The sequence below is a fragment of the Vidua macroura genome, chromosome 9 (assembly GCF_024509145.1).
Source record: "Vidua macroura isolate BioBank_ID:100142 chromosome 9, ASM2450914v1, whole genome shotgun sequence".
NCBI classification, from domain to species: domain Eukaryota; kingdom Metazoa; phylum Chordata; class Aves; order Passeriformes; family Viduidae; genus Vidua; species Vidua macroura.
In genome coordinates this window covers 27,745,130-27,759,468 of record NC_071579.1, presented here as the reverse complement: position 1 = coordinate 27,759,468, position 14,339 = coordinate 27,745,130, and the positions used below count along the sequence as shown (strand labels likewise).

Genomic DNA, 14,339 nt, shown 5'->3' with positions numbered 1-14,339 from the left:
AGCTTAGAGGGAGAAAGCCTGAAACTTGGTATAAAAATATCTTTGACAAATTCTTCTCCTACAGTTACACAAAGAAGTTAATTTCTTTCTATTGCTATATAAATATATGTAACTCTCATGCAGAGAGGTCCTCAAAAACAGAGACTAGAACTGAAGGTAACACAATCATACTGAAACAAATGGACAGTCCTGAAGGCACAGTACTCTCCTGCTTGCAGTGCCCTTTCTGGGTCTTTTCAGCAGGCAGGCTGAAAATTGCTTACCCTAGAAGGCAAGTGCCTTCTTGAGCTCCAGTCCTTTCTGTGGCTCCAAGAGCAGTTTGGATTATCTACTGCATTAAACACATTTCACCTCAATTTCTTCAACATAACCCACCCGCATGTTTTCTAGAGAAACTTGCTTACTTGGTTTAGACTTAGAGTAATGGAAAATTCACACCACCCTGTTGGCAATCTGTTCCCCTGCTTAACTCTCTTCCTCTAAAATTTCACTTTTGAACTTGGAAACTGGTGTCAACAAGCCAGATTTGTTTATCCAGTATGAAGCACTGTGAAGACATAAATTGGTCTGAAAGAGTCAGATTTCATTTGACCTTGAATCTTAGACTATAAGTTCAACATGAATCAGCACAAGTCTCATTAGGGCTAAACATCCATTATAGCTAAATTTAGGTCCAAGGAATCCAAAACCATGAATAACTGTGTTGAACTACTTAAAAAATAAAAGCATTCTAGGTTAAGCCTTAAATGTTTTTCTTTCCTGTTTTTATGCTACAGGTTTGGTGAGTTTTATATTTCGACTACGCAAAGCGAAATAATAGTCTGATAGCAAGAACTTTCTAAAGCTGTAAATACATATAAATACATGTAAATACAATACTTTGTAAAGCTGTATCAAGTATGGGTAATGTCTTTTGGGCTTGTTTTGTATGTGGAAGTTTTGTATGTATTTTGTACGCAAATGCCATGGGAGTTTTGACTTGCGCTTACTGTATTTACCCCACTCTGCCCCGCCGCCACCATCACTGGCTCGGCCTGGGCGCACACCTTCCCCGGAGCACTGCCAGAGGCTGTTTGCTCGGCCCCGGTTAACAAACCCCGAGGGACCACGGGATAACCTTTCTCCATGGAAATTTTCCTCTCAGCACCGCCAAGGCTGCAGAATCACGGAACATTCCCAGCTGGAAGGGGCCCACAAGGACCATGGAGCGCAGTCCAGAAGGGAGCGGCCCATGCAGGGACAGACCCCGCTCTGAGCAGAGGCTCACAGCGGGGCACGTTGCGAGCGAGCAGCTCCGCCACAGCACGAAGCCATCGCTGGCCTCTACCCAAACCTCTGCCCGCACTGAGGAAATCCGCACCATGTCTGGTTACCGCGACGGCAAAACTCCACGGGACTCACGACTCAACCCCCGAGCCTGTACCTGTTTGCCCGGAAAGGACAGTCCATTGCCGCAGAGCCGAGGCGGGGCCCGACACCGCCAGGGAGCGCGGGCAGGACCCGGGGAGGGGCCGGTCCCTCACGAGGCGGGAGCGCCATGGCCGCGGCCTCGCCGGCGGTCCCTAGCGGAGGGCCGGCCCGGCTCCCTCTTCTCCCTGAGTCGCTCCCAAAACTCCGAGGACGCGAATCGGGATTCTGATTTCCCGTCTCCCGCCGCAGCGTCCCATTGGAGTACGCCAGGTGCTTTGCGTCGGAAGGTGAAAATTGTTCTACCTCTTGACCTTTTTTTGAGGTTTGGCTCCGACTCATTTGTTGCAGCGGCCATGAAAAATTATGATGAGGTGTTTTGAGGGAAACCAAAGCGCAGCTGCCGGCTGGGACAGCAAGGAAGGTGGCCCAGGCGGGTGTGGGCCCCGCACATCCCCGCAAAGCCCCGGCACTGAGGCCTCCAGCCTCGGCGTGCCTCTGCAGACAGGCGGGAAGGATTTGTAATCCCTGGGCTGAGGAACATCGGGAAGCAAAGAGCCATTTCCCTGAGGAAGGGGATGTTAAAAATCAGCCATCTGCAGGTACACGAGGCTTTTGAATTTGTGGAATTTAAGTGTATATTTACTGTTGGAAGAGCATGAGAAACAGTCGATTTGCACCTTGATCAAAAGAATACATTTCTTAATGAAAAACAGAGCCTTTTGTAAAAAAAAAAAAAAAAAGGGAAGGTTCTCCCAGGGAACTATGGCTGTTATTTAAACCACATTCTCTGTAAAGAAGAAAAATTTTGTAAAAAGAAATGTTTTGTATTTGCTGTAGCTTATGTGGCTTGAGTACTTTTGAGTCCCTTGTACCAGTAAGGCTATTAAACCCTGACAGTAATTATTAAATGAAACCAGAAATTCCTCCACTGAAGGCAGTTGTGTAAAATAAAATAAAATTAAAATAAATAAATAAATAATTTAAAAAAAAAAAAAAAAAAAAAAAAAACAACAAAAAAACACAAAACAAAATAAAAAACACACACAAACCCTGTGTGAAATCACAACTAATACACAGGGGATCACCCTATGTAATCAGCAGCAAGGTCACCACTAATGTTGCCTGGCTGAGGACAAGATCCAAAGAACCAGCAAGAAGAAACGAGAAGAATGTTACCCATTGTAATTAAAAGTAATGCCAAAATAAATCTGGGTTTTGTGGGGGCTCTTTCAGAATTGTTGAAGCTGAGCTTACTTGTGTATGATGAGATGGACCTGTAAGGAGTGTGTGGACATGGCACTGCCTGGACATCTGCTCTCTCATCTGCCTGTGGATCTGGAGCTCTCTTTGGACTGCAGTAAAACAGGCAGGCAGTCCCTCTCTGATTGCAGGAACATTTTCCACAAAGTCTCTCTTTTCATTTGGATTTCTCCCTTACATTCTGGCAAGCTAAGCAGAGACCTAACTCTGTGACTAATGCTAATGTTGCATTAGTAAAATATTGGGCAAAAAAATGGGAAAAGCAGACCCACTTGCCTATAAGAATGATTTAATTAAAGTTTTCACTGTTCTAAAATAGTTATGTTTCACATCGTAAAGAATTTTTCTGTCATGAAAACTATTTTTTTAAGGGGAAGGAGATTTTTCTTTGCTACAAGCTGACTTTATTGGTAAGCAATTAAATATTTCTTTGGATTGCAGTTCAAAATTAATTACTCATTAATGTGGAAAAACCAGCTTTAGTCTTGCTGTGGATTCAGAGGTTTCCAACTGGGTGCATCTAATTCCAAGAAGAAAAAAACCACCTAGAAGGAGTATTATAATTACTGTCATATGAAAACCTGCTTCAGTCCAGATGTAGAAGCCCGAGAGTGCTAACATTGAGCAGTCTGCTGCAGGGAAATGACAGATGAATCCTACATATGTTTGCAGAATGGACATGTTATACTATCCTTCTAGAATCTCTCTTGGGTTCGTTTTCATTTTTCTAAAGCTCCTACCAAAAAAAAAAAAAAAAAAAAAAAAAAAAAAAAAAAAAAAAAAAAAAAAAGCAAATCTACAATCTGAGAGGTTTGAGTGTCACAAACACCTCTCCATAAAATCTGGATCCTAAACTTGCATACCTAACCAATGCTGTCCACTCTCTCTACCCTCACAAGGAATTCCACTGAAAGTAATGAAATTAGTGGTGGGAGTAAATATTAAAGAGCTGGCTCCTAATTCCAGGTTTTCTCCTTCAAGGAACAAACAAGAGCTTGTGGCTCTGTGAGGACCCAGGGACTTGCAGCAAGGACAGAATTGACAGAAGTGTTAGGAATTGCACCTTCAGAAGTTCAGCTCAAGGGAGTGAATCCTCAGAAATCTGAAAATAGTGATGATGACAACTGCATATATGCAGATCTCCTACTACAACCAGTAGCAGCTTGCATGCAGAAAGATTTCGGAAGGAAAAGGAATCCTTTCGTTTTCTTTCCCAAATTTTATTAATTCAACCAAAGTCTGTGTCGCTTCAGCCTTAATAAAAAACAATAAAATTCTGGGATGACTTAGGCTGGAACAACCTCTGAGTGACTTGTCTAATCCAAATCATTCAATTTCAGTCCAAACTGATTTCATTATCCCTAAGTCATTTATTTAAATAAATGAAGTCAGACGAGATCACAGAGTTTAATTATTGGAAACACTGGTTGGCACTAAGTTTGGAATTACAATTACTCACTTTGAAGTCCTTGAGTGCACAGTATGACAACGCCAGTTGTCAAGGAATGGTTTTTTCCTTGGTTAAAAAGGACAAGCTGAGCACGAAGTGGAAGAATGAAACCTTGAATTATCCATGTAAGATAGTTCATTCTGTCAGCTGGAGTTACCCACTTTCAATTCTCTTACCAAGTCATTTGCATCTCTAGGCAGGGATAGATGCAAGAACTTGGGGACAAGTTTCCTGAAATGTACAAGTCTGAAATGACACCACACAGAGTTTGACTGATGACAGGATTAAGCATATTAAGCAGGATTGGCCTCACTGTTTTCCTACAGCTGTAGGAACAATCTTAAGCTGTGCCAAGGGAAATTTGGGTTGGATGTCAGGAAAAAGTTTTTTTACTGAAAGAGTGATAAAGTACTAGAATTGTCTGCCTGGGGAGGTGGTGGAATCACCATCCCTGGACATGTTTAAAAGAAGAATGGGTGGCACTCAGTGCCATGGTCCAGTTGAGCTGTTAGGGCATGGGTTGGACTTGATGATCTTAAAGGTCTCTTCCAACCTGCTAATTCTGTGATTCTGTGAAAATCACTTGACCTTTTGCCCCAGTCACCACCTTGTCCTTCAGGGGCATAAAGTAGCAAGGTTTGGAAATGGTTTTACAGCTGCTCTGCCACACCTGATATGTTCTAAAACTGACTTTAGGACACCCCCCCCCCCCCCCCCCAAATAATCAACTTCTCCATCTTTTCAATTTAGTTGCCTTTCTCTGGCTCTTTCTTAAACTACTTCTGCCTGGAGATGCCCATTTATCTGCAGCAATGCAGCAAGGGAGACCCTCGTGCACTGCCAGACCATCCTTGCAGCAGCCAAAGGGCTTTGGTTCGCTTGATGATAGTTCAGAAAGATGGGAGGAAAGGAAAATAAGGAATTTGACTTGGCAGTCTGGAAGCAGTCACTGGCCCAGTAAAACAGAGCAAACAGTGCTGTGTGTGCAGTGTATCTACAGTGACTGTGCACTGCAGTCAGTGAAATGGGCTGGAATCCACCTTGCTTTGAGATTTAAGGAGTAATACAACACTGAATATGACTTTAGAAAAATATGTGGGAAGGAGCTGGTTCAAGTATTCATCCTGAACATTGCTATTTTCTTAAATCATTATGTTATAAAAACCAAACCCTCCATCCACAGAGGAGCCTGCTTTCTGGGCACTGCTGGTATTTCTGTTTGTAGATTATTTTATTTTGAAAAGAAAGAGGTATCCAGAGCTTTCCAAGCAGATGGAAGTTCTGGAACACTCTGGGGAGCAAAGATCCTATTGTAAATCTAAACTATAACAAGTTGTACATCAGATTCTTTGCTATAGATAAATTTGTTTTTCTGGTTTTTTCTCTTGGCAGTTCTAAATTTGCCACTTTCACTTTTTTTGCCAAAACACTGTGCTGTAAAGCATTCCAGCAGATCATCTACTACATTAAACAAAAGATAAATTTTCAGCTTAGCAGAACTTCTTTACTTTTTACAAACATCAGAAAAGTCTGTTTATTTTACTGCGCTCACCTTTACAGAAGCAGAAAGATGTAGGAAAAAAATACTGAGGCCTAAATCTCTCTCCAGACAAGTTTGTTACACAGAGCTGTTCAGGGCAACATATGACATTTGGCTAGAAAAATTACATGCAGACACACATAAAACCATAACAACAGTTTAATGCATCTTTTTTAATTATACAAAAGTCCCACCCCAATTATTCAAACATTAACAACTGATCCACTTGATACAAAACCAATTAATCCAGGAAAAATAGTAGAGGAATATACCATTCATTTTTAGTTAAAGATTATCACTGACAAAGATAGTATGGATGGATTTGACAAATTATTATTGTAACTGGTGTTTTGTCCTGGGCAAATCTCTCCACACCTTGGCTACGCCACAGTGCACTTGCAGTACACACGTGTAAAACTGTCTACAAGAGCCCTTTAGAAACAAACAGTACTGCTCAGTTTCAGCTGTCCTGAGTTAAACAACACTGAAATCATGTATAAATCATCAAGGACATTCAAAATGTCAGATGTGAAGCCTGTGTGACAAGAGGTGATTCCAAATAACTTTGTCCCTAGCCCACACAGCACGTGCCTTAAAGGACCCAGAAACAATGAGGAGGCACCAGGCCTTTCAACACATTCCTGTCCTTCCAGACAGCACCCACCCTTCCCTGCCCTGCTCAAGCACCTTCTTGGGCAGCCAACTGCATCAGCAACCCAGGCTGTCCTCTCATCCTCTCTCAGAGTCTTCAGGCTCCACATCATCGAACTCTTTAACATTCAGAACCAGATTTCCTTTATAGCAAACTGATACAAACAACATCTTTCTGACTACTGTCATGAACATGAAAATGCTGCAGAGTGCACATGGCTCAGAGACCATGGTCTGGGAGCCAGGTAACCTCAGCAGAGGAACAAATTCAGAGTCATAATCATTTGTTGCTTCCACTGGAAAACCTTTTAGGAACATGGGCTTTGTAGTGCTTGGGAGGCAGAGCTGTGAGCCTGGTAGCTCGAACATTGATCATAAAGTGAGGCAGGGGACTAATCCCCTTCTAGCTGTTGTGACTGCTCAGTGATTAAGTGTCACTCTACCCTCATTAACTAACACTCAGAAATGGAAACAGTGCTGCCTGCTCTCAGCTCTTCTCCAGCCCATTTATTGTGTATAATATACAGATTGGTCTCTTCTTGTTTATTCTGGGGAAGAAGGAGGTTGGCCACATTCATGAACCACCCTGGAATCCTCACTGTCAGCTTCAGTAGCTAAAATGAAGAATAGAAAAATGTCAGAGTTAAACACAAAGAAAGAAGCAAAAACCCCAAACCCTCTGTTTCAGCTCTTGTTACACCTGGAATCAATCATATTTCCACATTTGAAGCTGCACTGGAATAGAAGTATGAGGCAGACACTTCTGCCCACTTACCCACAGTGAACCTATGCCATGCCTTTTTAACACTCCTATTAATTCTCAAAGGCCTCAACAAACTGATTTATATGCCATTTTCAAATCCAACTAGGGATTTTTATTTTATTAAGTATTTACTTGGCAATTTGCATTAAAAGATCCCTCATCTCCTCAGAGGCAACCTGGGTTTTGATTTCTCTTTTAGAAAGCCAAACATTTGCAACCAGAGTCTACTTTCAGATGCTGTGCTGGCTGTTTTACTGGACATATCTTGTGTTTACTTTGTCAAATCTCTGTAACAAGACCAGTCAATACTGCATGGAATTGTGTAACAACATATCTATACTTCACACCACCCCTGGGGGCATCTTTTTCAGGTAAGCCTTGAAGAGTATTATTTTTTTGTTTTTATCTGAGATTTCCTTCTGGGCAGAGATCACAGATACTTCTCCTCACCAGCTGTCACCCTGCTAGGGTTTTCTATATCCATCTTCCTGCAACAGTTTTGCCAGTTTTGCCATTTCACCTCATTTCTGGAGGTTTCTGGAGAAAGGATGTTCCCAACTTTAACTGCAGGTTGGAGTCAGTTCCATTTGGAAAAAAAAAAAAAGACATTATGCAATCCTAACTCATCCTTATGCATTACACATTACAGCTTTTCTCTTTTTTGAAGCATCTTGAATTCCAGAAAGAATTTATTAGTTTCACTCTTCCTTTTACATCTGCATCTTCTGCTGCCAGGCTATTTTGAATGGCCTCATGCAGAATTATCCCCCCTCACTGGGTTACAATTGCAAATTCCTACATATCCTGGAGCACAAACGCTATGCAGTAGAATTAATTTCTACTTTCTCCATAGCACTAAGGAAACTGGATTGTTCTCTGAGCAACACAATCCATGATGCATTGTTTCCTATGGCACTCTGCCTGGGCTGTGATTTCCCTGGTGTGTGTTAAGGGCTGAGGTCATTAGATGGCATTTTGCTCCCTGGGGGACGCTGCTCTACTGGTGTTTCTTCTCTATCCAGTTGCCTGTTTTCATCAGTTTTTGGCCAGTACAACTTCACTCTACCAGTGCAGGACTGGATTTCCTCTGTTTCCCTCACGCACTACTGTAACTCCACCCATGTTCCCCATGTTTGTGTGCTACTCCCAGTTCCTTCCCTTCCCTCAGAGTCCAACAGAAAAGCTACAGCTCCCTACATGTTCTCTGCCACTGCAGCATCCCCCAGATTTTTGTCCCCTCCAATTCACAAAGCCCATTAATCCTCACACACACTTCCTGATTTGCAGGCTAGCCCTTCTTTTCCTCTCTCCCCCTCAAACTCAGCCTGTATTACTTCACCTCCAGCGCACCAGTATCTCCTACACACTGCCTTTATCAGTATCTTACAAAACTTTAAGTTTCTACAATGTCTGTACAACCCCACCCTGCCATATTCTCCACATTCTCCTTGTCCAGCACATCTCCTGCTTCCTTTTCTTTGGCTTTCCAGCCAGACAAGGAGCAGGGATGCCTTGGTGTCCCCACTGCTGGGCTGACTGGCTGGCACTTGGTGGTTGGCCCAGGACACACACCCCAGTCAGGGACTGAGTGCATGGTGACAGCCAGCCTTACACCACAACGTGGCTGCAAGCAAATGCTTCAGTGGGAGGAATCTGCTTCCCTTGCACATCAATATTGTGCAGGCATGTGATCACAACAGATACGTTTGGCTGAAAATAGCTAATGGGTTGAAGAGTTATGAGAGGACTGACATTAACAGAAAGTGAGGCTGCATGAGCCTTATGTTGTTGAGAAATCAGGCCAGAAAAACCCAATTTATATTTTGTCCCACATAACCACCACCACCATCTTTTCAGTTCAGATGAGATCATTCTACTTCTCTTGTATCTCCTCCCTCTTCATTTTTCAGTGTTTATTTCATAAACAGTTCACTTAACGATTTTTTGTTCTCATGTTCAAGAAGAGAAAGGAAGTTGTGTTTATTTATCTGCATTTGTAAAAATTTAAAATTAAAAAAAAAAAAAACTAAAATAAAACTGGCTATTTACACATCCAGTATTAGTGGTTAATTCTCTGAGCAGCTCTACCCTCTTGTGGTCACAGCTTAGCTGCAGCTAAATTAAAAACTTGCTAATATAATCACAAATATGTCCACATGTAGGCACAATACATGAGAAAGACCTAAAATAGAGGGGCATAAAGACTTAATCTATGACAGAAATTTAAAATCCTATGGGAATCAGAGATTCTGAAGATTCAATCTTTCTTTTCCAGCAATTAAAATCTAGGATTTTCCTATGAGCAAGAAATTTCCTATTATTCATGGTATGAGTCCACATTATTTTTTAACAATTTGAAAATTGAAATACAGCCAAATAATTTTTAAGATATGCCCTGCAAATATTTTTTAAGATATGCCCTACACACTAGCTATGTAGAAAACATCAACAGATCATTTTCTGGAAGAGCTCTGTGCTTTTCAGCTGGAAAGCCCAATCATGCCAGGCTGCCTCCCCTAGGTCAGCCCTTCCCAGAACTCTACAATCTGCCCCAGGAGTCAGGACTTCAGGCCTGGCTTCAATCACAGGGGTCAAAACTAGCTGGGATCAGGGTCTCTTGGGTTTCCATCTCTGTGGTTAGATATTGAAACCAGGTTAACAGTGACTCTCTCTTACCATGTACTTCCTTGGTTGTTTCAGCCAGGATGTTCAGTGAAACCGGAGCTGGGATGTAATGAATCCCTGTCAGAAAACCTGGTGGGATGAACTGACGCAGAGGAGTGTAGTATCCTTGAGGGAAATCTCCAGCTCCATCTGGAACCTGTGGAAACACATGAAGCAGATCACCTTCTAGCTAAAGACTCTTTCCAGGATACATCTGCATTATCAGACCATTTCTGGGTTTTTGTCCATATGCTGCCATGTCAGTGCACATATTGGCACATGGAAAGCCTGTGCACAGGGTAATATGCTGCAACTGAGGAGCAAGAACTTCTCAGACCACGTCAGACCAAAACTGACCTTTTTATGTCCTTGTCACCTGTTCTAGCATCTCATTGGAGTAGTTGGTTTAAACCAGGAGCAGCCATCTTCTTTCTCAGTAACCCCTAAAACGTGACAGGGAATTTCTATACAAGCATAATAAATCTATTGTTTATTGTCTTGAGGCAGATCACTCTACCTTAGCATCAACTGATGAATTGTACTGAAAGCAGGTCAGATTATTAACATCATCATTTGCTAATGTTTTATTCAGTGCAATTTATCAAAATGTTATGAAGTAACTGATAAGGAAAATTACTCTTCATGGTTACTTCAACAGAGAGAAGGCAGCTACAATAAAGCAGTATTAGCACAGGTAATTAAAAGCATACTACTCACTGATACAGTGGTTGCATTCCCTGGCACATAGCTGCTAGGAATGTGTCGAAATCCTCTTTGAAGTGATATCCCTGGAGGTGATGGTGCTTCCCCATTGCTTGACTCATTGATGGCAAATCCCAGGGAAAATGGGTGGTAAGGATATACCCCAGAACACCCCGGGTACACTTTCGGGATTTCTCTCTCCAGGTATTCTGGGTTGACAGTGTATTCTGGAGTAAAAGCAGGCTGAGCTAGGAAACAATGAGAAAAGAACAAATAAAATTATCCATGTAATTTTATGGAGTTATGTAGAAGTAGCTGCAGGAACAAATTCCACTCTCAGACAGCAGAATCTGGTCCTTTGGTTTCATGTTTAGCTCCCCATGAATTGATTTTGTGATTTTTTCATGAACTAAGGAAAGGTACAGCGGATGACACTGTAATGCAGTTATTCTGCATTCTTTTCTGCATTGCGTGCTGTGAAGTTTGTCCTTAGTAAAACACTGGCTGCAGAATCTTATTCTTTCAGTACATCAACAAGAGCAAAACATCTTATCTTAACTTTTGACTCTAGTGGTACTTAAAACAAAATTCCACAGAAATAGCAGAGTTCTAACTTTCTAGCATTCTAATAACACAGTCCCATCTGTCACTTCTTAGGTTAATTTACAGCACGCTCAGTTTTAGGGTCATACACAAACAAATCAGAAGCAGAAATCAGTTACTTCACTTTTTCTCTTCCATCTTGAATCTTATATGGCCTCTCTGAAGTCTTAGGAAAAGGAGTGGCTACTTGAATGTAAATAGGGTCCTTCTTGTCTGCCCCATCCTCCGACTGGCAGAGAAGGCAAAGAATTTCCTTTGAAAGGTTTACTTCTGAAGTGCTATAATCTGTGTCTAGTCTTTTTTTGAAGTTGGTCAGCAGGTTAGAAATGCTAAGGGGAAGGACTGACAGACATCTGTATAGCTACTGTCATCTATAAATATCCTTTTATTCCAAAACAAAGCTAAAAAGGGTAAGTTATTGACAGTATTCTCTGGGGACTACAGATGTCCAAAATAAGTCTTCTCAGGACAAACATTTTGTCTTGCAGGCTGCCAACTTTCCAGAGGCTCAGATTCATGACTACTGCCATCAATAAGAATTTCTGTAGCATTCTTATAGTAATAGAATGGAGTTACTATAATAAATTAGACAAGTCACATTAAAGACTCTAAAGGAAGCCATTTAAGAGATGACAGACCATACAATTGCTCCACCTGAGAAGTTCATGCTCTGCTCTTAAATACCAAATGCACTTTTACATCAAGTCATCCCAACCAAATTCAGTTTTTGTTACAGGTATAAATTAAGGCAAAAAGGTCTTTTTCTTTTGCAGTGCTAACATGAAACTCCTGCTACTGACAGCTGCAGCAGCACCGTACCTATTTACACGCCATCGCTGAGCTTTTTAGCATTTTTGTTGCTGGAATTTTGCGCCTGTGAGTTTATAAACACTGTGACAGCACTCAAAGAAACAAGCGGAGCAGATCCAGTTTTGTTGCACTCCCAGATTAATTTCCCTCTCAGTGAAAAGACACTTTGCTTAGGCTTCGAGCTCGCAAGGGGCGGCGAGGCTGTGCCCGTTGTTCCCGCCCCGCGCTGCGAAGCCGCCAGGGACGGGATGAGGCTGCAGAACCGACGTGCCAGCCCAGTGCCCTCCGGGGAAGAAAGCGGGACAGAATGCAGGAGCGGCTCTCCGGGCAGCCGGAGCCTGAGGAATCAGCGAAATGCACAAGTGGCGCCTTTGACAGGGGAAAGAGAACAGAGGGAGATGCTAGGAAAAGGCTCTGGGGACAGGTCCTTACCGTCGTCCCTGAAGGGAGATGGCGGTGGCCCCCAGCATGCCGTGCCCTTGCCGCCGCTGTCGGGCTGGGCGCCCTTCTTCCTCTCGTGGCTGCAGTGCTCGGGGGTCCCGTCCTCCCGGGCAGCCGCCCCACGGCCCTCGCCCGACGGAACGGGCTCCGCGTCCGCCCTGGCCGGCGGCTCCATCTCCTGCTGCCTCAGCGCCTTCTGGGCTGCCATGATCTTCTGCCGCTCGGAGATGAGCGAGCACTTCTCGCACAGGCACAGCTTCCAGCGGCAGTGCCCGGCGTGGCCCTTGACGGGCACCACGAAGCCGTGGTTGCGGCAGCGGGAGCACTTGGGTGCCCGCAGTGCCTTCGCCGTGGCCTCCGCCGCCTCCATGGCACCGCACCGACCTCCCGGACCCCCCGTCAGGCCCTCCCCGGCCTCTGGTTTTTATAGGGGATGTAACAACCCGGGCCGGGGGGCAGGAGAGCCCATGGCAGCGGGTGGGGAGCGCGCCGGGCCCCGCGGCCTCCCTGCCCTGCGCCTGGCACGGCTCCCCGGGGCACCCCCTGCGGCCCTTTGGTGCGGGCGGGAGCCGAAGCGCAGCCGTGGGGGGCTGAGCCTGCAGGAGCTGCGGGGGGCACGGGCCCCACGGGCGGGCACATTGCTCTGTGCTGGTGCCCGCGGGGGTGGGGGGTTTGGACGGACCCGGTGTGCACGGACACAAATGCGCTGTCCCTACAGTAGTGCCCTAAAAAGATAATTTTCCCTTTTGGCACTTTAACATCTGCACCCACTTTCATACCCCTCATGCATTCGGTTTTAATATGCACGGGACTACAGTCCTGTTTTGTTTCCAATTTGCAGCATGCTTCTCTTGATGAGGAGGAGTGACTGCCTCAGCAGAAAAAGAACACTTTCATCATTCTGTTTTTCAAAAGAAGCTACTAAGACGAAGGTAGAAAGCATATGTCATTCCAAAGACCTGTCTCCTTTTCTCAGAATTCCTTATTCTCTGGAAACAAAGACAGGCTTACAGTTAGAAATACAGGAATGTTCCAGTTGTAGTATTGCTTTGAAAGCACTTGATATTTGTTACTGCTGGTAGCTGCAAACCCATGGTTTACACAGTAGCCCATTTCAGGAGAAAACCCCACTTTGCAAGGTAAGGCACTACACTGCTGAATTTTCTCACCTATACAACAGCTGTTTTAAAATCTCAAGGTGGCTATAGCTTCTATGTTAAAGAGAACACGATAAATATTAATCACCAAGTAGTAGTGAAGCTTTCTACTAAGTTTCAAGAGAACCAGGCAGAATCTATCTGCTTGCTCTGAAACAATTCTAACTGCAATGGAATTTGTTTCACAAACCTGGCAGAAGCTCTTCCCTTGGTGCAAAGAATCTTGAAAAGCCTTGGTGCACCCTTCAGCACCTTGGGGGGTGAGGCCCCAGCAGCGTAGGCCCGTTAGGGTTGGCAACAGTGTGGTTTGGCAACAAGTCTTCTTTTTTGCAGTGAGCAGCCAGCCCCTGTGCCCGCCAAAGCTCAGCCGAGATTTCAGGCTTCTCACTTTGCAAAAGAGCCAGTAGGATTTTGCACCTAAGTCCTGCAGGTTTCCAGTAGGATTTTGCTAAGGCCTTGATCTTCCCGTACTCATTCTAAACACTGACTCTATTACATATAGACAGATAAAATATTCCTAATTTTATGCTCCATATTTTTACTGTATGCTCAGGTTGTGCTAATTCAGCTGTAGAATGAAAGAGGATGGATGACACATTTTAAAAAACCGTAATTATATTTTTTCATAGATACCCAATCTGTGTTCATTTGGATACTTGAGCAGAGGGGGAGAAAGGTAGGCTACATGTATTTTCCCCAGTAATTTTCTATTCTGAGTCACATAATACTATTCTTCAAGACATTTACTCAAATACACAGAAATGTATCTCTTCTCTTTCTAAAATGGTGTACCAGCCAAGGGCTGTACCAGTTTCTTCACTAATTAAACCATATCTTTCAAAGTCACGTGGATTTTCTTTTTGAACAACTTTCATCTAAACATTCATT

The 14,339-nt window shown here is 43.6% G+C and overlaps 2 protein-coding genes across 8 annotated transcripts; one reads left to right on the top strand and one right to left on the bottom strand.

The window, feature by feature from the left end:
- Positions 1-1,144: 1,144 nt before the first annotated feature.
- Positions 1,145-4,068, top strand: LOC128811603 (uncharacterized). Of its 7 annotated transcripts, none has more exons than XR_008438403.1 (3): positions 1,145-1,671; positions 1,759-2,009; positions 3,652-4,068. XR_008438403.1 is itself a non-coding variant. In XM_053985346.1 (2 exons), the coding sequence occupies exons 1-2, from the start codon at positions 1,203-1,205 to the stop codon at positions 3,774-3,776; spliced, it is 603 nt and encodes a 200-aa protein (XP_053841321.1). In that variant the 5' UTR covers positions 1,145-1,202; the 3' UTR covers positions 3,777-4,068. The 7 variants fall into 7 exon arrangements, 3 of the variants coding, with proteins under 3 accessions (XP_053841321.1, XP_053841320.1, XP_053841322.1); XR_008438402.1 differs by having other exon boundaries at positions 1,145-1,680; XR_008438400.1 differs by having other exon boundaries at positions 1,145-2,009.
- A 1,735-nt stretch (positions 4,069-5,803) lies between these two features.
- Positions 5,804-12,869, bottom strand: DMRTB1 (DMRT like family B with proline rich C-terminal 1). The gene is made up of 4 exons (XM_053985114.1): positions 12,286-12,869; positions 10,456-10,688; positions 9,751-9,895; positions 5,804-6,925 (listed from the first exon to the last, which is right to left on the bottom strand). Exons 1-4 carry the CDS (start codon positions 12,662-12,664, stop codon positions 6,855-6,857), a joined length of 828 nt encoding a protein of 275 aa, XP_053841089.1. The 5' UTR covers positions 12,665-12,869; the 3' UTR covers positions 5,804-6,854.
- Between the last annotated feature and the right edge of the window lie 1,470 nt (positions 12,870-14,339).

What these genes read in the sequence shown, in the direction of transcription:
- LOC128811603 (XM_053985345.1), top strand. Translation starts at nt 1,203, where the DNA reads ATGGAGCGCAGTCCAGAAGGGAGCGGCCCATGCAGGGACAGACCCCGC. An exon ending in CAGGTGCTTTGCGTCGGAAG is followed by an intron (nt 1,698 to 3,651) that starts GTGAAAATTGTT and finishes TTCTCCTTCAAG; the next exon opens with GAACAAACAAGAGCTTGTGG.
- DMRTB1 (XM_053985114.1), bottom strand. Translation starts at nt 12,664, where the DNA reads ATGGAGGCGGCGGAGGCCACGGCGAAGGCACTGCGGGCACCCAAGTGC. An exon ending in ATCTCCCTTCAGGGACGACG is followed by an intron (nt 10,689 to 12,285) that starts GTAAGGACCTGT and finishes ATTGTTTCCTAG; the next exon opens with CTCAGCCTGCTTTTACTCCA. An exon ending in AACAACCAAGGAAGTACATG is followed by an intron (nt 6,926 to 9,750) that starts GTAAGAGAGAGT and finishes TCTTCATTTTAG; the next exon opens with CTACTGAAGCTGACAGTGAG.